The following is a 26,988-nucleotide window of genomic DNA, read 5'->3' on the forward strand; positions in this document are numbered from 1 at the left end:
TTAACTGCTGCCCGTTTGCTGATAGCTCAAAATTGGAAGAGTAAAGTTTTACCTACAATGGAGGACTGGAGATTGAAGGTTTCGCATCTTGCTGAAATGGCAAAAATTTCGGCTTATTTGAAGAATTACTCAAATGAACAATTTTTATCAATATGGAGAAGATGGATTGTTTATATTCAAAATAAGCATAGAATGGTGGAATATAATCTAGGCTTTTAGATATTTGTTTTTGTTTTTTTCTTACATATTTCACTTACCTATGTAGAATATTATTTTGTGGAGTTAGGGATATTATTAGTAGTTTACTTTTAGTTGAATAGTATCCTGGGATAAGGTTTGGGAAGTCCGGGGGGTGGGGGGTGGGGAGTGGGGGTTTTTGTATTGTGATGTATTTGTGATGTGTTTTTTTTATGATAAAAACAATAAAAAATTTTAAATTTGAAAAAAAACAAAACACTGCGCTTAATAATAGATATATCTTCATTTGGGATAAGTTAATATTATATTTGATTTAATTGCATCGCATCCATCCAGTACTATTACTTTTCGTTCAATACTTAAAAATGAGAAACTATTATGGAAAGTAGATGAACATGTACTTAAAATATTATTTTTAAACAAAACTGGACTTACTAAAAAGTATAAATGCACATATGTGTATGAAGAAAAGTAACTGTTCACTTAAAATAACATAACTGTATTAGCTAGTGAAGATTCTAGAACAAGGGTGTCAAACTGCCAGCCTGCGGGCCGGATGCATCACGCCAAAACCACGCCCACCCCATTACTGGCAATGGGAAAAAAGTCATGATATGTTGCGACACGTCACGTGACATTGCAAGTTTGACACCCATGTTCTAGAAGATAAATTTTGCAGAAAAGTTCTGATTTAGAAAATCTGTATTCCAAGCATAGCTACCTTGAGAATGAACTCTGTTGCTAAATGCAATCAAAAACTTACTTTCCATTGATGACCCCATCAGGATTAAGCATTGGTACAATTTTAAAAATATAGGATTCTCGTAAACTCTGGGCAGCAGGAGCATTACTCATAAGATACTCCAAAGTTCCTTTCATAACCCAACTTGAATTAGTTTCTCCAGGATGTACACGCGCAGATAAGAAAATATAAGGACGATTTCCTGAAAACAGCACAAGTAAAATAGCATGATATAGCCATCATTGAGTTGGAAAGACCTTAAAAATATACTAGATGTTCTAGTATTTTAATCTGTTCTAGCAGATTAATCACATTACATCTGCTTGTTATAAATTTATAAAGATGAAATATAGTCTTCCATACAGCATAATAGTTTATGAAAGCACAAGGTATAATCAGCATATTATATTACAATATTACAATCGGTATAATGTTCCTTGAACCGATTCAATGGAAGAGGGAAGAATCTATCTGCACTGGCATTGTTATTTTAAAATTCCACTGAATTTTAAATTTTGTGGCTAATTTTGATACTACTTGTTATAATACTTTTGCTCCAGGGCTATAGCGTTTAGAGTGGACCTCTCTCTCTCTCTCTCTCCTGAAAGAGGCTCATCCACACAGAATGAAGTATGCAATTGTCTTTCCAATTCTTTCACTGTTGCTAGGGAGAGTGAAGCATATCTCAAACTTCCATTCATCAAATTAACTCAGAAAAGTTATGGCCAATGTTTTCTGTTGCGTGCCTATGAATTATTATAACTAAACAGTACAAAATCAAAGGAAATACGGGTTTTATTTGATTTGAAACTTTTTAAATATAATCAAAAGGAAAAGGCCATACTTACTGAACTGACAAATATGTTCATAGTAATTTGATTCTGGCATGGCTGTAATAGTTACTACAGGACAGTTATTCCCAGAGAGAGTCTCACATAAAACATGTTGCCGAAAATATATCTGCTGAGAATTGTTTGTGGATTCTAATTTTTGGAGATGCATCTTCATCATGCAAAATAAGCACATAAATTCAGAGCCAGTTTTATCTTTTAATTACGCATTTTAAAACTCTAGCTAAAATATTTAACATAATTTCTAAATTCACCCCTTATAATATTGCATCTAACGTTTTATGTATTGTTCAAGATCCTAGTGCACAGATGTAAGGAAGGAATAAAAATAATTATAGTAACAAAAACTTACATAAAATAATGAAGATTAAATTTATCAAACTGCATTGTTAGTAAGAGTTTATGAATTGTACAAGATGTAAACATACATTATATTAAGATATAAACAAGAGGTAACTCATAATATTAGAAATTGCAGTATCATCATTAGCAAGTGTATAAAAATACTAAACTATTGCAAGTCAAACTTTTTTTCACAGTGGAAAGCAATCAATGAAATTCTCTATGCATTTAACCTAAGCTGGTATAACTGCTATTATATATGCAAACTAAAAAAGTTTGATCTGTCACCTGCAGGAACCTTTCAGATATCTTATTTATTCTCAAGGCTTGCCAATTTATTGTGTCCCATTTCATTGCAAATGTTCTTTATCAGCATAAAAAGATTAAATGTTGGTAAATTCTCTCTTTCTGCAATTTAAATTTTCATTCTGCACTGTAAAAGCCATTTTGTGGATATTATGGGGAAGAGTTATAATGTTCTATTCTACGAATGGATAGAACTTCTCATAAAAAAGAGACTAAGATCAAGTAGATGCTCCCCTGTTCCAGAAGATTTCCCAAAAGTCAACTCTCCTGATTACTGGAAGATAATAGTCCACGATGTGCATTTGTTACTATTTCTTAACAAAAATGAAGATACATTGGAAATAACCTATGTGATCAATATTTGGGAATTTCAATACTCATATAGAAGTCTACTTACTACGTTATAAGCAATTTTACATTTCTACATTTACTACTTGATCAGATTTGCCTTTATTCTATACTGCACACTGTTTTAACCATACCTGATACAAACTAGAACAAAATAAACAAAAAGCAAACAAACTTCTTGCTCTGAAATTCTTAATATGAGATCTCATTGCAAAATATTAAACTTTTTACAGTATTCATTAAACAAAGACATTACTTCCATAGGATTATTTATCAACTTTTATTTATTTTATAACACAGTACTTTAGCTTTTGAATGTTGTGATAAATACTGAGCAATATAATTATTTGACGGTATCATTATCAAATAATGGAATTGTAAGCCAAGTTATTATGAATGTATTCATATTAAAATAATTTACCATTAAAGCTGAGTAAGTATAAGGATAATGGTAAGCAAAATAGCAAACATCATCCTTATGATGGAAGGTGACTGTGAAGGTGATTGTATAATATGATTTTCCTTTTTGCCCTCCTGCTGCAATTGAACTTCTTGAAAAATGATTCCTAGGAACAAAACATTTACATTATTATAAAGATAAAGTACATTATTCTATTCTATTCTATTCTATTCTATTCTATTCTATTCTATTCTATTCTATTCCCTGTGATGTGTGATGTCACTGTTCCCCACTGTGTATGTATGTAATGGGGAAATTTCTATCTCTTCTTTTCTTTTGGAAGCAGGCAAGCAAAAGTTTAAAGTACAAAACAGCTGCAATGAAATCTCATGCTAGTTTATCACATCTACCTTCTACGTACTAGAGTCAAAATAGGTCACACAATACCGACATTAAAACTGGGTAGCTGCAAAATGGGTTCAGGAATACATACAACCTGAGTGCGCTAGATTTACTGTTAGCCTTACTTGTAGTAACAAATATCTGTTCCTGTACGAATCCATGAAGGCCGGCCACCCAGTGCTTCTTGAACGGAGTACATAAGGGGCTGCATACCTTCAAGAAAAATGTACTCTATTAGAGAACAAAACTACCCATATTCAGCAAACAAATATACCTATCTACAGACATTGTTCTCAGCATCACATGGGAAAGTAACTTTTGAATGAGATGAGAAAGCAAGTGTATTATTAGAGTTTGATTATTGTAGTATTAATTGTAAATTCAATATTTGAAGGTTCATGTGACCTGCATACATTATGAGCTGTTAAAATCAACAGTGACAGACAGATACCTGGCTTCTGTCTCTTGAAAACTACGGGGACAATATACAATTACCAATCGGTACAGAAAGCTGGACCTAGCATAATCTAGAGTTTAAGAAAAACCACTTGGAATAATCGCTTTTGCATGCTCTTCTGAACTGAACTACTAAAACCAGTTAGCAGCTATTATCTGGAGCAGCAGAGTATAATTTAAGCAAGCTGCCATTCAGGTTACAAGTCAAATCCAAGCCACAGTTTGCAATCCTTGTTTGGAGTCTCGCTACAAGGACAAGCTGGTTTGATTAAATTTCTATTTGATTAATTAAAGCTTGGAGAAAAGAAAAGAGAGCATACATATACAAATTAAGTTTTTATCCTTTAGATTATGGTTTGGCATAACTGACATTTCAATGCTATTACAGTTTCCATGCTAGGTTCTCTATCTTACCATCTGCTCCTTAGAAATCTGTAAATAATTTGTCTATCTCAAACTGATTACCTTTTTTTAAATCCAAAGAAACATTTGCTATATCACTTCTCTGTGCTATTACTGATATTCTGCAATTATCTGTAGTGATAAATTAAGTCCTGGTATTATCTACAACTGTCTAAACTACTTCCCCATGGCTGTGTTTGTACTATGTGTGTTCTTTTTTTTTTCCAAGAGAAAAGTAAATTAACTCTTACCATAATTAAACTGACTGTTTGTCTTTTCACAGTTGATTATATTAAATCGGTAGGCACTGCCTGTTCGCATTCCACTGACTTCAAAATAAAACCACTGGTGATAATGATTGCTGTTTATATCAGAGTTCAGAATGAGATCATACTCATTTCTAAAAATGAGCAGAAATAAATAAGTCACAAAATTCAGGTAATTGATCTATAATGATTAAATAAAACAATAACAATATCTTACTTTCTGATCTGAATAACTTTCCGTAAATTTCCTGATTCAAATTTGGAGTTAAACTTCAAGACATCTCCTTCATCAGGCACGAGACAACTGAGAAATAAAATAAAATTACAATGGTTTATAAATAATTTATTTTGTTGTACTGAATTTGAATTAGACTGATTGGAAAAGAATACAAATGAATACAAATGAACCAGAGCTTCAAGTTATGTATATTAGATTGGATTAAATTATACATAGTTAATGAGAGCTAATGAAAATATAAACTGCAAGCATGTTTTCTATGTTACAGATCAGTGGGACTTCTTGACATCAAAAAAAATCAGATTTGTAGCTGAAATATCAACATAACTATCAGCAATTATATAGTATAGGAATTTTTAAATTTTTCTGTCACTGAATTTTCTTGTTTTTTCCTAGGCTCAAACCTTGTTTACATTTGCATTAGGATAAAATGTTAAGTATTTTCAATTCAGTGGAATCTCATTATAAAGTTCCTTGATATAAGATACTTGACATGTAATAGTTCAGGTTTGTATTGGTATTTACATCATTTTCATCAATTTATGCCATCTTTTGTGATCATTGTGCAAATGGTATCATGTGCTTATTGGCTTCATTATAAAAATGGCATAAATCCTTCCTTCCCCCTTATGGTCATTCATTATTCCTCCTTTCCATCAATAAGTCTGTTAAAACGAGTGTTACATCTGAATAGAACAGATTCTTGTTTCCAGCTCTGCTCTTCCAAACTGTTCTGCGGTATTAGGTGTTCTTGTCTATGAATGTGAAAATTCATGGAGAAACAAAAGGAAACACAGGCTATTAATTTTTTGTACTGTTTTAACATTTGCATTTTTAACCCAGAGAAAACTTGATTTAAAAATAAAACCTTGAATTTTCCATTCCCTGGTTAAAAGACACCAGAAATTTCTTTTCAGTAATGTTCAATAGTGGTTGTGACGGTTAGTACTACTTGTTGATGGATTGGAATAATGATTTTTTTTTCTTTTTCAAGGCATTTATAATTCATAGGATACAAAACAGTCCCTTAAAACTAAAAAATCTTGAAAGCTGTGTTTTAAAATACAGTGGATCCTGGCTTTTTAATTAATAAAGTTATATTTAGTTTTAATTTTACTGTGTACAAATTCTTAAAATTAATTCATCTTAAAGATACAGTACTCTACCTCAAGCAAGTTTTTGACTTTTGCAACTTTCTACTGTAAATAGCCAAGGAAACTATCATACTCCCATTAATTTATAACTTTTCCTAAATTATTGGATCTAAAATGGGAAAGTAATCATTATGAAATAGGTGACTAATCATTATGAAATAAAAGACCTTCATATAAAACTTACCTCAGATTATCAAGATCGTACACAACTCTATCTATAATATCATTAGGATGAATAAGCCTTTCAATGTCTTGGGCAATTTTTGTCCTATTTAGAAAAGGAAGTAAGATGCCGTATTTCAAAACTCTTAACAGTACAGTGCCACATGTAGAATCAGTGCGTAAGGAAAGAAAGAGGAGTTTGAGTTTAAGTCAAGTTTCTACTTTAAATATATATTATTATTTGTGGAACTCACCACAATTCTTTTCTGAATGGAAAGGAAATAGCTTGTATGCAAGACACTGAGGCTTTAGACCCAATGTTTGGTTTCCTTATTACAGGAAACATGCCCAGTATTATTAGCATTTAATGATTATTTCAGTTAGTATTAGTAATTAAAACTAGTTCAGATTTGAAAATAGGTTATATTAAAAATTCATGCAATTATAGTTTGAATACATTGCAGTGATTGGGTTAGGGTGCAAGCCTCTCGCCTCTGGAAGTTTCTAATTGAATATGATGAGCCTCTCAATATAAAAAAGAGAGGTGCTTTATTCAGCTATGTAACCATGCTACAAGAACTGCTGTACTAAATATCTGAATATAATACATATGAGAGAGAAACAATTTGCAGGTAGGTGGGTATCTATGTGTTTATGTATACATCCATGGACCCAATTCCTACAAGACATGTTAACCATGTAGACATTTTCCTGAAGATCACTAACAACTTTTAGTGCAGAAAAGTTGAACAGAACAAATTTTAGTCCTTTCAAGAGCTATATAGGAAACCATGCATCTCACAAAACAATAAAATTGAAATGTTTTTGATAGAAATAGTCTCTATGTTACTATTGGGGAAACTGTCTCTTATTTCAGTGTACACTGACTAACAGATAGCTTCTCTTAATTTGAGATGTATTGCATGTATTTCTTGTGTCTCAATCAAAAAGTTAAGCTACATCTGGACCTGTAACAGACTATATTTGAAAGCACAGAGACAACTATTTCAATTGTCTCTTCATAAGGCAAATTCATAATGTCTGAAGTTTTCTCAAGTATAAACTTGGAAAGACTATGGATTATCTCAAGGTAAATCTTGTTAAAATAAATTATTTCTAAATCTAATTTCAAAAATTTCATTTAAAATGTCTGGGAGCCTTTGCTACCTCAGAAATATATAATGCACAATATTTTTTGGTTCCAAAGACTTTGAGCCCTAAAGATATTTCAAAGATAATCAAAATCTTTGTTTTCTCTCCTAAGAATATTAATGCTATAATTAATATGAAAATCCTTAAGTTTGCATCAATCCTTCGTTGTTAGAATTGCTTATTGTATATGGAAAATGTTCATGACATAATTATCAATAAGCAGAGAACTGCACTTCAGCAAAGAAAAATATTTTATTTAATATGTGTCCAAATTATTTTCACAAAATTAATATGGCCTTAGCCATGGGATAAAGAAATTATCCCCAAACATAATGCAGATATAGAATGGCAAATTGGCAATAAGAACATAATGCTATCCCAACTGTAAACTTATTATCAAAAGAATTAACAGAGACAACAATCAAGATGAAAAAAATAATTATTTGAACTTTTTCACACTAAGGGACTTGTCCGTGATAAAAAAAAAATTAGAAAGCATTTTACCTTACTTCTCCAAATTCATAGACTTTACAGCAAGTAAGGGTTTAAAATGCCCCACAGGAAAGTTAATTGTTTCAGTGATAAAATCAAAACACATTTTACTTCTTCAAATGTCCTAATTTTAGCAGATTCATTCAAAAGGCACATTCAGTATTTAAAATACAACTGCTGACATTTTCAGGACATAATTATGAAAAAATGACTTATATCTCCTTATTTCAAAACTAACTGAAATTCAATAGTTCTGGAAGAGTTTTTGATGCAGTTCTTATATATTAAATGAATGTTAGAGTCCTCCTTCACCTAAGAGACACATTTCCATGAAATCTATCTGCCTGTTCACTCAGCAGGCAATACTCAGTCTACAAGCACAATTGGGATCAGAATTTCTGTTTTTAGCCAAAGCAATTAAGTGAATCGTACCCAATTTTATGACTTTTTTTTAACCAGTTAAGAGAATCGTTGCAGCTAAGTGAATCGTGCAGTTGTTAAGCAAATCCACCACCACCACCTCCCCACTAACTTTGCCTCCCCCATTGACTTTGTCGGAAGCTGGCTGAGAAGGTTGTGCATTTTGATCATGTGACCATGGGGATGCTGTGATAGTTGTAAGTGTGAGTAGCAGCTAGAAGTCATTTTTTCCAGTGCCACTGTAACTTTGAATGGTCATTTGACTAATGGTTGTAAGTCAAGGACTACCTATATCCTTAAATTTAGACAGGATCTGAAATATGAATCTCAGCACTATTATTTCTATGTAGCCATGCTGCAATTATATTTCTTTATAATGATAATTACAAATGTGTCGATTTAAGCTGATTTATGCACAAATGAAACTCTGGAATGACTATTGGCTTTATGTATTACTATAGCACTAAATTTATATATTACTATAGCACTAGCTTTACTGATAATTTATATATGTGAAATCAATTACATTTTTTAGGAGTCATTTTGAGAAGAATAATTATGAATCTCTGGATGAATTTCTCTCCCCCCCCCTCCTGCATTAATTTAGAAAGCAAGGTTCAAGGAAAATGCACACACCCATTCACTGCCAACTATTGCCAAAAAAGGAGTTTAAGAGACCCCGATGTTATGGAGAAATATCCAATATTTCTTTCACATACATCAGAGTTCGCATGTGACTGGCAGCCATTCTCTTCTTCCTTGTGGAAGAAAAGGAATAAAACATGAGATTATGCAATATCTGTAAATTCTAAAAGTTCTATATTCTTTCATGCAGATGATAATATTTTTCAGTATAACATAAAGCATTTTACAATTTTGAAAGTGATTTAGTATTTTATCTCAGTAAACTACACAACATTCATATACAAAGGTTACTACAATCTCACATTAATATGTGTGTGTGTGTGTGTGTGTATACACACACACACACATGAAATTTGGCAAAGCTGTGGTCACTTCAGCACTGCTACAGTGAGCCACAGTCATATGATCATCATTTCCAATACCCCTTGCCAGCTTCCCACAAGGAATGTCAATGGGGATGCTGGCAGGAAGTTGGAAGTTGCTGTTGCTCTCTCTAATCTTTTGGCCACCTGTGATCATTTCATTTCTCTGTTTAGGTAAGGAAATACCTCTGAAACAATGATCCAACAGGTCCCAGATTGTTTAACAATATACAGAATTCTGCATTCACAAAACAATAGCTTATGTTATCTAATAATACAGTATTTTTCTTTATGAACAGGCAAATCAAAGTTGAATCCAAAATTTCTGAGAGGAATTTCATAATTAAGTGGGACCTTTCACATTCCCTTCCATTTTTCAAAATCCCAAAATTTTCTTCAACAATTTGAAGTTCATCTGAAGGGATATGGTGAGAAGGACTGTAGGGCTGAATGGATGAAAACTGCCTGTCTCGCCTTCATTTACAGCATCAATCTTGGATCTTAATATATTCCATTAATACTATAACTGTTATATTTGAATCTAGTAATATTAATTTTACTGTGAATGATACACAAACACTATATTAAATCATTCTGTAGGCATTTTTGAGGAAAAAAGGTGAACTCACCTCTGTACACCATATGGTCTTTCAAGGATAGGTTCTTTAAATGAAGGTGGAATATGTCCAAAATAATCAGGATAAGCGACTTCTGAATATTCAGGAACAGATCTAGTATTTTTCACTGTTTCAATATAGAGTTCTGGATCATGCAGTTGTATTGTATCAGGCACTTCAATTGTTACTTGCTCTCCTATAGAAACTGAACAAGATACTTCTTCTTCTTCAGGATCAGGTCCAGAACAGCATAGTTTTCCCAGCTGGACAGACCGTCCCTCAAACAAAACACTTCCACATGTTGGAACATGTTGAAAAGGTTTATTATAGGTAATTTCACTAATGCTAGTTTTACATTCGTTTTTTGTCACGGTCTTAGAAATATTGAACTGTTCACTTTTGGAGGTATTTTGAAGTGAAATTCGTTCAAAGTCTTTTACAATTTCATGATGCAGGCACTGGCATGATGGAAGCAATTTCATTTGATCACCTTGATGCTGCAAACTATTATCCATGATACCATCATTTTTTACCAATCCCAGAAATGCTGGTCTTTTATTACAGTCTTCACTTAGTAGATTATTCTCCTTCACAGGAAGTTGCATCATGTCATTTGTTAAAGATGGTTCCTCTCCAGCAGTGGGAACAACAATAGGTCCTCCTGGAGCTGCGCTGTCCGAAAAAGACTTTGGTTCCTTTGAAATGAGGTCACATTCCTTAATATTAAAGAAAGAAAAAAAATGGCAGATACTTGTTAGAGGATTACAATGTTAAATGTTGAAGAAAGATCAATGAGACAGAAAGAAGGATCCGATCCAGACAGAAGGAATAAACCATGAAGGAATGGAGACAAATAGCAGGTAGTTTCCTTTTGAAGAAGCTAAATGTGAAAAAAAAAGAATTACAATGTCAGAATGAGTTTACGTGCTAATATTGAAAGTGACATGGTTCACTTTATATGATTTACTGGATCAAATAAAACCCAATCTGAATCCAAATTCAAAGTCAGAGGAGACCCAATGTGGTGTAATGCTTAGGATATCAGGCTAAAAATTGGGAGACCATGAGTTCTAGTCTCCCTTGCCAAGAGAATGACTTGTCCAGGCAGGCTCCAAGAATTGGAGACAACTCAACACAAGAGAATAAAATTAAGTCAGATATGGAAATTTCAGAAGGGTAAAAATATACCTGCTCTTGATTACTAATAATTATGGATATTGACTTTGTTCCTGAACAAAATTGACAGAGATTACCTTTATGCAAATATATCAGAATCATAGGGTTGGAAAAGACCTTGGAGGTCTTCTAGTCCAATCTCTTACTCAAGGCAGGAGCTCCCTGCCCAATTTTTTGATATTCTGTATTGAATAAAGCAGCAATAACATACACAAACCTGCTCAGTTTTAATTCTGGTTTGACTCTTTATGAGGCTCATGTGAGTGCCTGTATACAATTCAATTAAGGTTCAATTAATGTGAACGTGATGGAAATAAAGTGCATAACCTTTGAGAGACTTTCATGAATTTATTTACCTATCCAAGTAGACAATATTTAACTATTTTTTCTATTTCAAACTTAATTATCTTCGTTTTGTGATTCTCAAGCAAAAATATTAATGATAATGGTCTCCCAACAAAGCATCAACTAGGCCTCAAAGCTCTTTGACCTTAAAAAGATAGCTGTCTAGTCCACTCACTTCTGTTTTTTTATGTATTTCATTATATTGAATAGCAAGATTATAAAAAAATAAACCAAATGCAAAAATGGAATAGGTGAACAATTAATAAATTACAAAACACTTAAACAGAAGAAACAATAGCACAAACAATAAACAAAATCCACAGAAAATTTGACCAATATAGTCTACCTAATGAGAGAGAGAGAGAGAGAGAGAGAGAGAGAGAGAGAGATGTTTAATATTGGTTAACCAATATTGTTATAAATATTAACCTACTGAAATCACATTTATGAAAAATACCTTATAATACTATATTATTATCAAATAGAGAATAAGAAAAACATCTAATATTACTACTTTATTATTATAAAGCATCATAAATCTATATCATTTCTTCATTAGCAGAAAACATTGTCTTTTCCAAAATAGATCAATCACACATTTGTAAATGCCAGTCCTTAATATTTGGAATAATATTAATTTACAAATTCTTAATATAATTCTTTTGGCAATTCCCCATGCCAATATACCGGTAGTCATAATTTGGAATTTCAAATTCCAAAGTTTTGGGATACAATTCAAAGTAACATTAGCCTTTCTAATATTTAGGGATTTCCCAATAAATCAGCTCATGCATTAAAATGTTATTCCAAAGAATGCAAGTAATTCACAAAATTCTCAATCACATGAGCCAATGAACTGTCATTTTTTTTATACCTCAATCAAATAAAATCTGGTTTAGTGTTTCAAATATTGGGCAGTCCAATAAACTTGAAATATAACATTTTCATGAATAAATTTTAATGTTCTTAAGGATTCATGACATTTGAGGAGGCATTTTAGATACTTCAATTATTTAGTCCATAGTTGATAAATCCCAGTAGTATTCACTTTAAAACTTTTTAAAAAATATTTTGGGTACAGATATGCTATTGGCTTAAATTCAATCATGGATTCCATCAAATAAAAAAAAAACTCAGATACCTTAGAAGCAACCATGACAACTGCCCACCTTTAGGCTATCAAAACATGTTTGGGGAAAAAAATTATAAATTGACAATGGCAACTTTTTATAAAGAAAACTTATATAAAATGTTCTATAGATGGCACTTACCACCTGCTAGATTAGCAAAAATGTTTAAAAATATGTCTAGTAAATGTTGGAATGTAACCAAAAATCTGGCACATATTATCATTTGTGGTGGACCTGTGTTAAAGCAAAATAAATTTGGACAAAAATACACATTTGGTTGGAAAAGATGTTAGGAAAACATGTAGATTTTAAACCTGAACTTTTCTCACTAGATATAATACCAGAAAAATCTGATAAGCAAAGTATATATTTAACATTGCATGTACTAACAGCAGCGAGGATGTTATTTGCTCAGCACTGGAAGAATGAAGAAATACCACTAGACGAAGAGATAATCAAGAAGATATTGGACTGTGCTGAAACGGTCAGACTTACATTGAGGATCAAAGAGAAAGAAGATACAGAATATTTTCAAACATGGAATTTATTTTATCAATGGTTGGAAAAAAGGGGTAGAGACAAAGAAAGTAATTTGCATTATTAAGCAAACAAATAAAACCAGACAACACGATGTTTATTAAGCACTAATTAAATGTAATAATAAAAAATAATTTTTTAAAAAAAAAAACATGTTTAAGTTGAAGATATTGCCACAATTGTAAACCAGGAAGAACAAATTTCATTTAAAACTGAGAAAAATCCTTCATACAGTCATTACATAACAATTTACAGTATTTGAAGCAAGTATTCCACCTTTCACATAGCTTCCAATATAACATTTTATCACCTAATTTCAAAGCAGAATCCTCCTGAAGAGTTAAAAATTTATGAATGTATCAAACTTCATCTTATATCATAATAAAGTACAAAGGTTTCTCTCAGCATGCATTCCTACAAATAACTGTATATTCTATTGTATATTTATCCACGAATTGATATGACCTTGATGGAGATATAATTTTCCAACCAGGTCCATACAGAATAATACTCTACTAAATTTTCATTCCATATTATTTACACTGATAAAATATAATCCATTGATATATATGTGTCCAGCATATTATCATCATTTGAACAAGTGGAAATCTCAATTTAGTAATTAATTCCTAGGTCTACTTTTCCCAAATCAATTCCCTAAATAACATATTGATCTTAACAAAATATTTGGAATATGGGACATATCTCATTAATCGCACGAGGAATAATATTCATGTTAATACGATTAATAGGATTAATTCTGTTCTGTAGTCTTAATGACATTTTAATTTCTTTATTACTATTTAGATCAGTCTTTTCTAAAAATTTTAATATATTTATTTTCATATATTTAGAAAGATTTTGAGATTATAATCTCAAGTATTTAATATAATCAGCAGAGATCACAAAACCCTATTCTTTGCAAAATTAGAATTCATATTAATAGAATATTTGTAGTTCAGGATTGAACTGTGGTGTCTTTGATGCTCTCTGAGCTTGGCGATTTTCTTGCAGATGTTTTATTAGCCAAGTAGGTAACACCATCAGTGCTAGAAAAGAATGGAGTTATCCTGTCAGTGACACAAGTTGAGGGTGTTCTAGCTGGTTTCTTCATTAGGCTGTTGTTTACTGAGTTAGTAGTTCCTTGATTAGGGTATAGTTTACTGCTTGATGTTAATTTCTGCATATCTGAGTGTTGATTGATGGTGATGAAATGTTTTGGTCTTTTTATTTTCTTTTTGGCTTTTTGATTGTCTCTTTTGAGTGATATGTAGATATTGTTATTTCTATCTGCCTGTTGATGATAGATTTGTCTGAGTGCCAGCTTTCAGGAATTCTCTAATGTTTTTGGACTGGCTTGGTCTAGGATGCTCAAAATTTCTCAGTTGAAACTATTGCTAAGTCTGTCCATGAATTTCCTCATTTTTTCTGACTTCAAGTTGGTGTTTATGGATGCGCTCTGCTAGTCTTCTGACTGTCCTACACAGTGGCTGTTATAATTCTTACGCTGTATGTTGTAGATGATTCCTTTTTTTTCTGGGGCTGCTGGTATACTGGTTTTTTAGCATGTTTTGGAGGGCTTTAGTCAGTTTGTGTGCTACAGTGATGCCATGTGGTTGTAATAGTCTGTAACAGTCCACTGGTAGTTTCCAAGATGTTTTTCATATAGTGGCAGTGTTATTCTTTTCACAGCTTGTGTTGGTTGTGCTATATTGGTCAGGCACTTTTTGATAAAGTTGCATGAGTAGCCATTTTGTTGGAAGATGTTATACAGATGATCTTTTTCCTTTTTCTGATGTTCAGGGCTGCAGCAGTGTATTTGTGCATGTCTAAATAGTGTACACAGCTTCTCTTGTGGGAAGTTGGGTTGTTTTTTTGATAGTGGAGCACTTGGTTGGTATGGGTAGTGTTACGATAGACTAATGTTTCTAATTTGCCATCACTGCCTCTGCTGATGAAGATATCCAGGAAAGGTAGCATATTGTTGTTTTCTTCTTCCCTTGTGAATTTTATTCCTTTGAAAATGGAATAGTTTTATGCATTTTCTCTAGCTGGTCCTTTTTTATTATGACAAAGGCGTCATCTATATACCAGATCCATACTTTGGGCTGTATATGCGGCAGTGCTTTAGATTCTAAGCATTGCATTATGGTCTCTGCCATGAATCCTAAAAGTGGTGATCCCATGGGCATTCCTTTGGCTTGGTTATATATTTGTCCATCAAACTGAAAATATGTGGTTAGGCAAAGGTTGAAGAAGTTCATGATTCTGTGTATTTTAATCTCAAGTGTATTTGGTCAGGTCAGGTGTGCTAGGTAGTAGTGCTGTGATGGATTCTTTTGTTAATTCTGCATCTATGGATGTAAAGAGTGCTGTGACATCAAATGAGACAATGATTTTATCTTCATCTATGGCCAGGTCTTTGATTCTTTGGAGGCACTGTAGTGGGAAGTTGATGCGGTATTTGCTTCCCTCTGTTAGATATCTTAAGCTTTTCTGTCAGTTCTTTAGCAGGCTGGGGTCCCTGGTAACAATACAATTGGATGGAGAGATATGTCTGGCTTGTATGTTTTAGGGCGTCCTTAGAAGCATGAGAGGATGGATACATTGCTTTTCGTCTGCTATTGACTTCTTTACTGATTTAATCTTTCTTGGTAAGGTCACTAGGAATTCTCTTAATATATTATAGCCCAAGGAAGGTAGGCAAAAGTTAATGTTATACTCAGAATGCTTTCCAAAATATTCTATTATCCATGTAAATTAGGCAGAAAAGTAGCATGCTTATCTAAAATTACCAAAACGTCACTAGTAAATTAAAACAACTAGATTTAAAAATAGCAGCATCCTTACCTGAAAATCCTCTAAAAGTTCTGGAAAAAAATGTTCATACATTTTCAAATCTTCCACTGGTCGTCCCAATTCCTGCTTTGGTTTCAGTTTATTGATATCTGTCTCAATGTCATCGTTCTAAATAAAAAAGTCCATAAGCATAATTAAAAATCTTGGGGTAACTATGTTTTTGGGTAAATAAAAACATAATTCATAATTGAATAATTCTTGAAAATAAGGTTCTTCCATGCTTACTGAGGAAAAACATCAAAACCTCTGATTGACTGGTGGAAATTGGTTACATCACACTGTAGGTTTTCCCTATCTCTGAACCAGCAGAAAGCCTTACCAGGATAAAATTGGCTCTTCCCCATTACTGATCCCTATCCAGCCTCTATCATCCCATTTTACTTGACTTTCCACCATGGGTGATAAATTCTTGCAATATTATATATCTTAAAGCCACCTTTGCCTGATGTCAGAATATATTGATCTTTAAGGGAATAGAACAAGAGGGAAAACATATTGTAATACCAATGTAGTTAAGAATAACTAAAGCTAACTCACTCAAGCTGGTAAAAGATGAAGGCAGCTTCATGGAGATAGCAAAAAAAAGTACATTTGTATAAGCTGTGGTTAGGTAATACATGTAGAATGGAAGAATGCACCTCCTAAAAATGAGCCCTCCCAGGTTTCAGGTATTGCATCAATGTTATGAGCTGATGCAGCATAGCCAGATGTGAGACCCTGTTTTATGAGGTTCAGTTGTATTAATCAGTTGGGACTGCCACTTGCTTACTTTCCTCTCTGCAGTGTAACAGTATTCCTGCCCAACATCTCAACTCTATGGCCACGTTGGTAGTGGGATTCGCCAGGATTATGTTCTGTGTCCAAAGAATCTGCCTTTTTGGGGCACATAGTCAGATGTGGTACAAGAATTCATAGTAACTATGGATCTGATCCAATTTATTCGGGGCCCAATCTGCAACCTGTGCAGATTCTCCGATAGTGAATCCTACATAACTTGCTGGCTTATTGGGGAGCTTCATGAGATGAAAAGAGACACTAGAGCTGTACTTGGCTAAATATGAATTAGAAGGACCTGGCACACGTAAGCCTCATTAGGACTTACCTTGTGACTATAAGAGCAGTGAAGTGAGCTTACTTATCCATTCTGACTGCATCAGCAGAGAACCAGTTGGCTGACAATTTGGGTAACAAGGAATCCCTGGGAGCTCTTGTAAATTTGCTGTGAGGAATAGTCTCAGCATGGTTATGGCCACCGAAGAAGTTGGGTCCAAGTGGTGATTATGCCTCATTGTGGGAAGGGATGTGGCACCTGCCATGAAGGAGGTGGTGGTAAATCCCTTTCTCAAGAGGCCGTTCTTGAACCTGATAGTGATGGAATAATTTTTGTTCACTCTTCACTCTTTGCTTTTTAGAGAAAATTGCTGAAAGAGCATTAGACACTTAGCTTCAAGGGGCCTTGGATGAAATGATTTTTTGGCCCCCTTGCCAGAGTTAAAGCCCGGTTATATACTGAGATGGCACTTGTAAATGACCTCTGGAAGCTTCAGAGTGTATCCATATAGATATAGTGACTATCTTCTAATAAGGGGAAGGGATTTCTAAAATGGAGGGACACTGCTGATCAAGCACACTCAGCCTGGAAGTTGCTTGCCACAAGAAATCTGCTTCTCAAGGTTCCACAAGACCTTAGGAAGAAGGCCTCACTCGGCCAACAGCTGTCTTGAGAAAGACCAGGCTGGGCATACTTCATCAGTATGAGCAAGACGACAGTGGGGGAGGGGTCAGGTGGGTTGGTGAAGCATAGTTGGGGGGGACTTCAGTGTGCAGTATAGTGAAAATGGGTGTATCTAGGTCTTTGTGCTGTTAGGCTGGTGTACCTATAGCTTTGTGCCACATTGCTGAGTTGGAGTGGCTGTGGCTTTCCACCACTGAGCAGAGGGGGCTGCATGCTGTGACTCTGGGGCTATGCAATCCACTCGTGTGATCCACTTGCTTTCAGACATAAAGCATGACTGGATAAAAGACTGACTTTTCATGTGACTACTCAGGTAGATTCTTTGTTTTTTAAAAAATAATTATCAAATTTGATAAAATGGAGTAAGAAATCCACACATGCTGATACAGAAGCTGAGAAATTTTGCAAGACTGTATAGTTCTGTGAAACACAGCAGCCCCAAATGTACTTATTGTTAAAGAAATCAATATACGTTTCAGCACTATTTCCTTCCTTTTTTTTTTTTACTGTACTACCGAAAGTATATTTAATGTATTCATTATTTGGAAAACAGTGTTTTCCAGTGTCCAAATAAGCAACTTTTCAGAAGGGTAAAAATAATATTTTTAGAATTAAGAATGTATGCTATTTCTTCAGGTATTACTAACCTTAAAATGTTGATCTATGTCATCTTCATTATCATTTTCAACCTCAGATTCTGTGTCGATGTCATCATTGTCATCACTTTCATCTACTACGTCATCCACTGTGATATAAAATGCTCTATAAGTAGGGCAGATGTACGTTTTCTACAATATGTATATCCCAGAAAAGAAATGATGCATGTGAAACTTCTCACTCATCAACTGGAACCTAATACTACATAAAAACTTAACTTTCCATGACACCATGTGCTGTATATTTAATTATATAGATTCTTTAGGTAACAAACAGGTTTATTCAGTATTTTACCCAGGAAGTTCATTAGGTAGACTACAGAATGACAGTGTTTACGTATATTAAATTCTTCATTAATAGTTCATTCTCTGAAAAACTTATTTTGGGAACCTGGGAGGGGTCCTAAAGTGGATGAAATAGAGACAGAACTTGCTGAAAACTAGGACAGAGCAGCTTTTGTGTCCTGCTCATTAAAGACACATCAATTCATATTCAGCAGTTCCCTGCAATACACCCTGCCAGGATGTACTGCAGGAAGACAGAAGGTTCCCTTCATGGCTTGGGACCAGCTTATCTGAGGGACCATCTTTTGCCGGTCACATCTACCCGACCCACGAGAGCGGGGAAGCAAGAAATGTTGTGGGTCCTGTCCCCTAAGGAGATACATCTGACGGACCCAGAAGAAGGGCGTTCTCCATGGTGGCTCCCTCTCTCTGGAACATCATTTTCCCAGAGATTAGATTGGCCCCCACTCTAACACTGTTTCGGAAGGGTTAGGGTTGTCTAGTATCTAATCTATCCATAATACACTTTTATGTTTGTTTATTTATTGCTGTCTCAGTATCATTTTATTCTACAGAAAAAGCATATTTTCTGTAAGATGAATAGAAACATAGTTCATCTTTTTAGTTGAGAGCACACACGTTGCTTATCTACAAACCTATCTATTATTAACTTCAAGCTTCAAGAGTTATAGAATGATTCCAAAAACATGTAATTTCTACATCTGAGGAGCAAGACATCCTTTTCTTTGCTGTAGACCAGAGATCCCCAACCTCTGGGCCACAGCCCACTAGTGAGCTGTGAGCTATTTGCAACTGGGCCACAGAATCGGAGGGCAAGTGTGTCCCCACCTGCATCCTCACTTGCGCAAGCAGCAGGTGTGCACTGCTTGTGTGCTTATGCACACTGCTCGTGCAAATGGAGCTGCGTGTGCGCACACTTGCGCACGCAGAACCATCCCCTCTTTCCCCCTCCCCTGCCGGTCTGCAAACCTGGAAAGGTTGGGGAACTCTACTGTAGACAGTTACCTTTTACATATGAGAGCAAAAACGATGGGACTATCTGTTTTTAAAACTGCACAGAATATCAAAGACAATACTTCCCTTTTTAAATTTTAGATTTATAATATAACTGTTTTATTTGATACTTTACATCAAATATATTAAAATAATGTTTTAAAATCCTGAAGGAAAAAATACATCTAATGGGTGCATAAGTGAGCTATTACTCACTAACAAATCTCTTAATTATTTTTGTGTAATTTTGCTTCTCCCACTGCAATGTCATATGGCATAGCTCTTACTATTGAGGAACATCCCCACCCCAATATCCAGAAAGATTGGGGGGAGGGGTGACAAGAAGGAAGTTGGTGAACTTGACAAAACCAATACTACAAATAAAACAAGATGACGGAAGATAAAATCACTGGAAATGATTTGAGTTTAAGAATTTGATTTTGGGCAGTAGAACAAAATTTAAATTATGGTGTTGTTTTCATTTATTCTACATATAGATATACATTTTAGTTTTGTAGCAATCATATACTACAGGAATTCATGTTACTTTTCAAAAATAGTCTATTATTTTACAAGAGAGATTTTTTTTACTGTGATATTAGGATTTCAGGAACAGGCACAAAATACCAAATTGGACAAGACTACAATGTTTTAAAATTGCTCATACCTTCAGGAGGCAAACTATATAGCTGATACACTGGTCCATTAACAGGCATAACAGGTAGTTGGAAATGGAAAGCACTTTTAATGGTTGGTAATGGAAGACGATTTTTAGGATAGCATTTCCTCATTATCAGACTAGAAATGTTGACAAGTGGATCAAGAGTTCTTACTACAAGGCATTCCTATTATAGAAATATATTAAATTACAGAAGGTAAAATATTTTGTGAACTATAACCATTGACATTACAAAGAGAGTATATTTTCATTCATTTAGAATGGAATTCTTGCCTCATTATATCTTCTTATGTAAACTTATATGCACACACAACACAATTCTAACAAGTTGCTGCAACATTAAACAAGAAATGGCAATAGAAATGTTGCAATTATTTCAAAGTGCAGCAATTCTTAGGCATAGTTTCTATATTAGAAAACCGTTGAATGATAATATAACCTTGTCTATGTTGAACTCCTTCTATAGTATCAGCCTGATTATATGTTGTGCTCTTGACACCATTTCATCGTTCAGAAGTCTTAAGAACAGATAAACCACAAAGAAAACAATTGAAAATTTCCATGCAATTAGTTGAAACTGGTGGTGTTTCAGAAAAAACAGAATGATATTTTAATGGCACAGATACAGCAAACACGAAAGCCAACTTCAAATAGTTTTTATTCTTTGCACTTATATTTCGTTTATCAAGTAGCTCTTATTAACTCTCAAGGGCTTCTAGAAGGAACAGTTATACAGGCAGAGAAATTGATATCCTCACATTGGAACCATAGGATATAGGATATGAGCAAGATTTGCCCAATCTTCATTGGCTGACTCTTTTCCTATCTTTTTTTGTTCTTTCAAGTCAGTATCTGTTTATCACCAGGATGTTGCAGCTGGTGAAAAATACGTCTAATTTGCTAACAGGCCTCATTGGGTTGAGTTCACATTACACTTATGCTTCAGGCCCTTGAATGTATTTAAAAGGCTTCTGGGTGCAATTTTAAAGTGGTGGTTTTGATCTTTGTCCTAGGATCACATTCTCTAACTATAATTAACCTGATGAGTTAGTTGACCTGGAAAAGGCTGCTGGATTATTCCATTTCCATGAAAAGAGGAGGGGCAAAAGCAAAAAGGATCTCTCTGTCAGCAGTTGTAGCTGTCTTTTGAAACAGAGTGTAATGTAGCCCGACTGTAATCAGACTTAGCTCCATGCTATTCTAATTTGAGAAAATATTCAAAACTAAGATAATGCATATAGCATCTGTTATGACCAGATACAGTACCACGGAGCTTGCATGTATTTATGGGAAGAGGTTTTTGTTTGGACTATTATTTAATTGTATTTGTTTATAAATTTCTTAGTTTGTTTTGCATTGCTGTGTCATGGATGTTTTATGGATGCATATTTTTATTAGGGATTTTATATTGTTTATTATGGATAATTTATATAAGTAGCATTGTTAACTGCTGGGGATCCTATAATATGTCAGTATAGAAGTTCAGTAAATAAGTAAATAAACCATTCAGGGTGCCTTCTTAGAAATGAAAACTTCTTTAGTCAGAAAGAGCTATGACTAATAAAAGATACTACTGATTAGCAATATAGGTAGTTCTCATTTAACAACTACAATTAGTTCCAATGACTTGGTCATTAAGCAAAATAGTTGGCAGAAGACAGAGAGAGGGAGGGAGGGAGGGAGGGAGGGAGAGAGAGAGAGAGAGAGAGAGAGAGAGAGAGACTAACTGTCATCACAATCATAAAAAGTTCTTTATATAAAACACCTGTGGCTGACCATGTTCCCCCCCCTCCTTTTGGTCTCCCCACAGAGCAGAGAGAGTGCTTAAATAAGCTATCTCTTCCTGAGCTACTTTTCTCCACAGTGTAGCATTTCCTTAAAAAGGGCTAACTGCAAGTTAACAAGTTTAGCTTTGTTACCTTAATTAGTTGATTAGTTGACGATCAGAAAATCATTATTTTATTACCATTTACTATCAACATATTTGTGAATGGTCAGTATCTGAGGCAGTTGCTCAATAAGGACTGCTTGTAAAACTTCTAATATCAAATATACTAGTGCACACTGAATATATTTTCTTGTGAATCATAATAATTTTTCAGCTGAAGAATTAAAATATATATAGATTTTATATTGTTATCTACAAAAAGCTTATATTACCATTTTAATTGTACATAAAGACCACTTATAATAGCATAACATCTTAAAATTTACCTGTGAAGTGTTGTACAGAATTTTCATCCCATCAACATCTAGAAATGCTTTTCTTCCCAGCTTGATATTTGTAATACTTTTAACAGATTGCAAGATTCCCTTACGGATTAACATATGTCTATGCCGACTATCATGACGGTGCCAATCTACATAAATTGTTAAAAGCATTTGGACGTAGCCTCTATCCACAGCTCTCCGTGCATTTGTTTCTTGAAGGAAAACAAGATTTAGAGCTGTATTATAATAAATAAACAACCTGATTTTTCTTCTGGCAACTATGAGAGCAAATGAATGATTGAGTAATATAGAATTAGAATACATATAGAATTTATTTCTTTCCTTGTTACTACATTTATGGTAAAATATTAAGAGAGAAATATCTGAAATCAGCTTTCGGGATCAACTCACACACAAGTACAAAATAACAGTTATAAATAACGACTGTTGTACATACAAGTCAACATAGGACAGAAATCAAAGACTGACTGGAAAGTGACATACCTCAAGTCCCCTTCAAAAGTATACATATAGGGTATATCTGTGGGCATTTCATACACTATTTCATCTTAATATGCTCACAAATTTGTTGTGGAATAACTTAGATCAATGGTAGTGAACCTATAGCACGGGTGCCAGAGGCGGCACTCAGAGCCCTCTCTGTGGGCACACGTGCCGTCGCCCCAGTCCTAGGCCTTCAGCTGGGTTTTATAAAACCTTTTCGCTTTAGGCCTCCGCAGCCGTGTTCCCCCCAAAAAAGGTTCAATCAATCAGTCAATTTCAACTTCTCGGGGGGGGGGGAATCTTGCAAAGTTGGAACTGATTGATTGAACTTTTTAGTCCCAACCAGTCTGCCATTACCTCCGCAGCCACGCTCACCCAATGGGCCACACCCACCCAGCACCCGACGATGTGTAAGTGGGTTTTGGGTTGCAGTTTGGGCACTCGGTCTCTAAAAGGTTCGCCATCACTGACTTAGATACTCATTGAGATTTCAGGGAAAGAATTTGTGAGGTTATGTTCAATTAAAAGATACTAGTAGCAATCCCAAGAAAAAAGGCAAAAAAGTCAATTACTATTTCAAAACGTAGATACCAATTCTTCTGTATCTCAACCACTTCTTATTTCATGATTTCAATATACAAGATGAGACAATTTGTATTTTATGGAATATTAATTTTCACTTGCTTTGTCTGCAAAATCAAATATTAATCTGTTCACATTCCATACGCTCTCTAACTGCCTTGTACACTTACTTGATTTCAGAAGTGCAGTGAGGGTATCTAAAGCAACCCTATAAACAGAACAAACAAGAACATATGTTAAAGTTTAGAGGTTGTTATAGAAATGGCTTTTTTTCCTTTTCCCTTTGTACCTCATATTTTCTTTCTCTTCTCTTTTTCCTTCCCCCAATTTCCTGTTTTTATTTTTATTTTTATTTTATACTTTGATAAAACAATAAAAGTCAGGAAAAACAAAAGTTTAGGGGATATTCTTGCTTATGGTAAAAGTGCCTAATTATAAATAGGACTCCATTCCACATATACTTCCAATGCCTTTGAAAGGGAAGTGTCAATGACCAGGATCATTGATACCATGTTTGAACGGATTTAGCTAAGAGAGGCATAAGGCAATATATTAATTAATTTATCTATTTCAAATCAAAGTATTATAAATGTAGTGTTATATGACCTTTGCTATGGGATCAAAGAACTCAAAACCTTTTTTGAGCATAATTGTGGCTTATCTTAAAAAAAAGTATATAAATGATTTTAAACTTTCAAGCTCAAATATAATTTTAGAGTTATTTTCAGTGGTATTAAAACAATTTCAGCTCATTATCTTTCCCATTTTAACTACTAGAAACTATTATATTTTAAAGATTATCTTTAACATTACAAAAGCTAGGCAAACATATCTAGAGGTTCTACTTACTTCATAAGGCCAGTATTTTTCTTACTGTAAGGACCAATTATCTTAAATATCAATTCCACAACTCCATTCTTACCCAAGGAAACAGCATTTACAGCTAAAAAAAAAAACAATCTACTTCAGTGTATAAACATGGTGCTGCCACTATTCACAAAAACCACAAAATATTTTCTTCTTCAATTATTCTATTTAAATAGTATGACTTCAAATATCAAATATAATTACTTGATATATTATTTTTCAGATTAATGGAAGATACATATGCATATATATTTGGTAAATTATCTTAAGTGAAGAGTTTTGGGGAAAAAATTCTATATTACTGCATTGTTCATTAGGTACTCAGTATTTCTCATACATTCATATAGTATATTTGTAGGATTTTTAGAATTGATAAACCAATCAATTGCCAAATAAAAGTTTTATTATACGATCAATATTTAATACTATTTATTTTGAAAAGGTGATTCTAACATTCCCATAATGAAATTTAAGAGTCTTCATTTCAAGCCCCATGTCTCTGGTGAATGAATCCTAATTAAAAAGCTACTAGCAGTAGGTTATTAATGATAAATACTGAAAATTTTGGTAACCATCTTCTGTGGCTTTAAGTTGGTAGGGCAATACTTAAGAAAACTTTTCCCTTTATCTATTCACAACACCCATTAATTTATGGCTTAACATATAGTTGCATGCAAACATAATTATAATTGTATGATAAAACTTCCAAGGCTTTTGTGGAATAAAGTGTTTTTGACTGATGAATTGTATTGTTTGATCTCATGAAATATTCAGAGAGAAAAAAAGGTTGAAGCATTTGTAGAAAAGAAATGCCAACCATTAACTATGGGAATGGATCTGTTAGGGTTTGGGAATTATGTGGCCCAGATATAATAACAGGTGGAAAGAACAATGTATTCAAGTAAATATCGACATAACATAGAAGTTAATGTTCTTCCATCAGTATAGAAACTGAAGATGAAAAGAGACTGGATATTTCAGCAAGACAACAGTCTGAAAGATAACCTATATTAATGGATGTACATTGCTGAATGCAACAATACTCACAATTAATTGAGTACACTCTTAACACTTGAAGACAAGGCAAAATTAGCCTTTGATGCTGCAGGTTTTGCTTCACTATGTTCAGAGTTATATTTAAAGCACCACTAATTCGGGCTTTTACTCCAAATTTTCTATCTGAAAATCCAAAAGAACAGAAATATGAGCATCTCTCCAATTCAACTTTATTGACATACTGCAACATAGTGACTACATTTAATTATATATAGTCCTTGACTTACAGTCGATCGTTTAAGCATTTCTACCCATTGTAAAAAAAACTGTGCCAGGCCTCACCAGTCACCTTATTGCATTTCGGCTACTTAGCAACCAGTTTATATTTACAACTGCTTGCCAAATGCCTTCCGGTCATGAAATTGTCATATGTAAGTGGCGGGGATGTTGGAGTGACTGCACTTACAATATGCACAATTATTTCACGGCTGCAAATTGCTCTAAATTTTCATGTGTCTTAAATGCCAAGCCACCCTCAGGCTATGTTTAGTATTTACTGAAAAATAAATACACCATGTAAGAAGCAGCTGTTTAAAAATACAAGCCAGTTGCCAGAAGCAATTCTTCTCTGGGTGGCATTCATAAAGTTTTTTTTTTGTTATTCCATTGAGGAAAGCTCTTTTAGTTTTCTTAAGGTTTATCCTAAGTTTGTAATAGTTTCCACTGCTTCTCAAAATGTTAATTTTGTTGTTGTTGGATAAGAGCAGTTAGAGCTATATAAAACCCAAAACAAAATAGAAAAAAATGTTCCCAGGTTAATTTTAATGCTTCAGAAATTTATTCCCATAATCCGTTATTCTGGTCTTCCATTTCACTCTTCTCAAAGATCCTGTATAGAATAGAAAGCTCATAAACAATGAAAGAGTAAAATGTTCAGCAAGACAACATAAAGAGTCAAAGCTGAATAAAATATCAATGGAATTAAATGAGAAAAATAAAGGTTTGTCTAGGAGATAAACAGAAAAGGAAAAACTCATAGTGTCAGGCAATACTTTCTAAGAATCCTAAAGCTTTGGTATTACAACCAAATTAAATTATCTTCCATTTTCATATACATCCTCTTTAATAAGACAAAGAGCAGAACATTTGAGCTTGCTGGTTTGGGGGAAAACAATTTTTAGGTGTCCTGCCTAACCCATTTCACAGGGCTGTTGATGTTGTGGGTAAAACAGGAGGAGAAATTATGTATGCTTGCCATGTTGAGTTCCTTATAAAGAAATCAGGGTGGGATCAAAATCAAACAAATAAATAATTCAATGTAAGCATTTTAAGAAAAAAAATACCTCTTCCAAAGGTAAGGTTATGTAAGCATCAGTGGGGTGAGTAACTGCATACAGGCAGTCCTCGGCTTACAGTCACTTAACAAGTATTCTAAATTACAACACCTTTTCAAGAAG

General features: G+C 33.9%; 1 protein-coding gene across 1 annotated transcript in view; it reads right to left on the reverse strand.

Annotated features, from left to right (window-relative positions):
- Positions 1 to 26,988, reverse strand: part of AGTPBP1 (ATP/GTP binding protein 1) — a 64,959-nt gene that overhangs the window by 13,396 nt on the left and 24,575 nt on the right. Inside the window, exons 7-22 of the mRNA XM_015818522.1 lie at positions 25,583 to 25,714; positions 24,518 to 24,611; positions 23,839 to 23,876; positions 22,586 to 22,794; positions 20,360 to 20,537; positions 18,385 to 18,482; positions 15,994 to 16,110; positions 9,968 to 10,671; positions 9,051 to 9,089; positions 6,290 to 6,373; positions 4,931 to 5,017; positions 4,699 to 4,847; positions 3,715 to 3,802; positions 3,209 to 3,353; positions 1,789 to 1,942; positions 962 to 1,142 (exon numbers count right to left, since the gene is read on the reverse strand). Of these exons, the coding sequence (XP_015674008.1) occupies positions 962 to 1,142; positions 1,789 to 1,942; positions 3,209 to 3,353; positions 3,715 to 3,802; positions 4,699 to 4,847; positions 4,931 to 5,017; positions 6,290 to 6,373; positions 9,051 to 9,089; positions 9,968 to 10,671; positions 15,994 to 16,110; positions 18,385 to 18,482; positions 20,360 to 20,537; positions 22,586 to 22,794; positions 23,839 to 23,876; positions 24,518 to 24,611; positions 25,583 to 25,714 (2,497 nt within the window). The remainder of the gene's footprint in view (positions 1 to 961; positions 1,143 to 1,788; positions 1,943 to 3,208; positions 3,354 to 3,714; positions 3,803 to 4,698; positions 4,848 to 4,930; positions 5,018 to 6,289; positions 6,374 to 9,050; positions 9,090 to 9,967; positions 10,672 to 15,993; positions 16,111 to 18,384; positions 18,483 to 20,359; positions 20,538 to 22,585; positions 22,795 to 23,838; positions 23,877 to 24,517; positions 24,612 to 25,582; positions 25,715 to 26,988) is intronic.

The sequence above is a fragment of the Protobothrops mucrosquamatus genome, unplaced genomic scaffold (assembly GCF_001527695.2).
Source record: "Protobothrops mucrosquamatus isolate PMUCROS unplaced genomic scaffold, P.Mucros_1.0 scaffold758, whole genome shotgun sequence".
Classification (NCBI taxonomy): Eukaryota; Metazoa; Chordata; class Lepidosauria; order Squamata; family Viperidae; genus Protobothrops; species Protobothrops mucrosquamatus.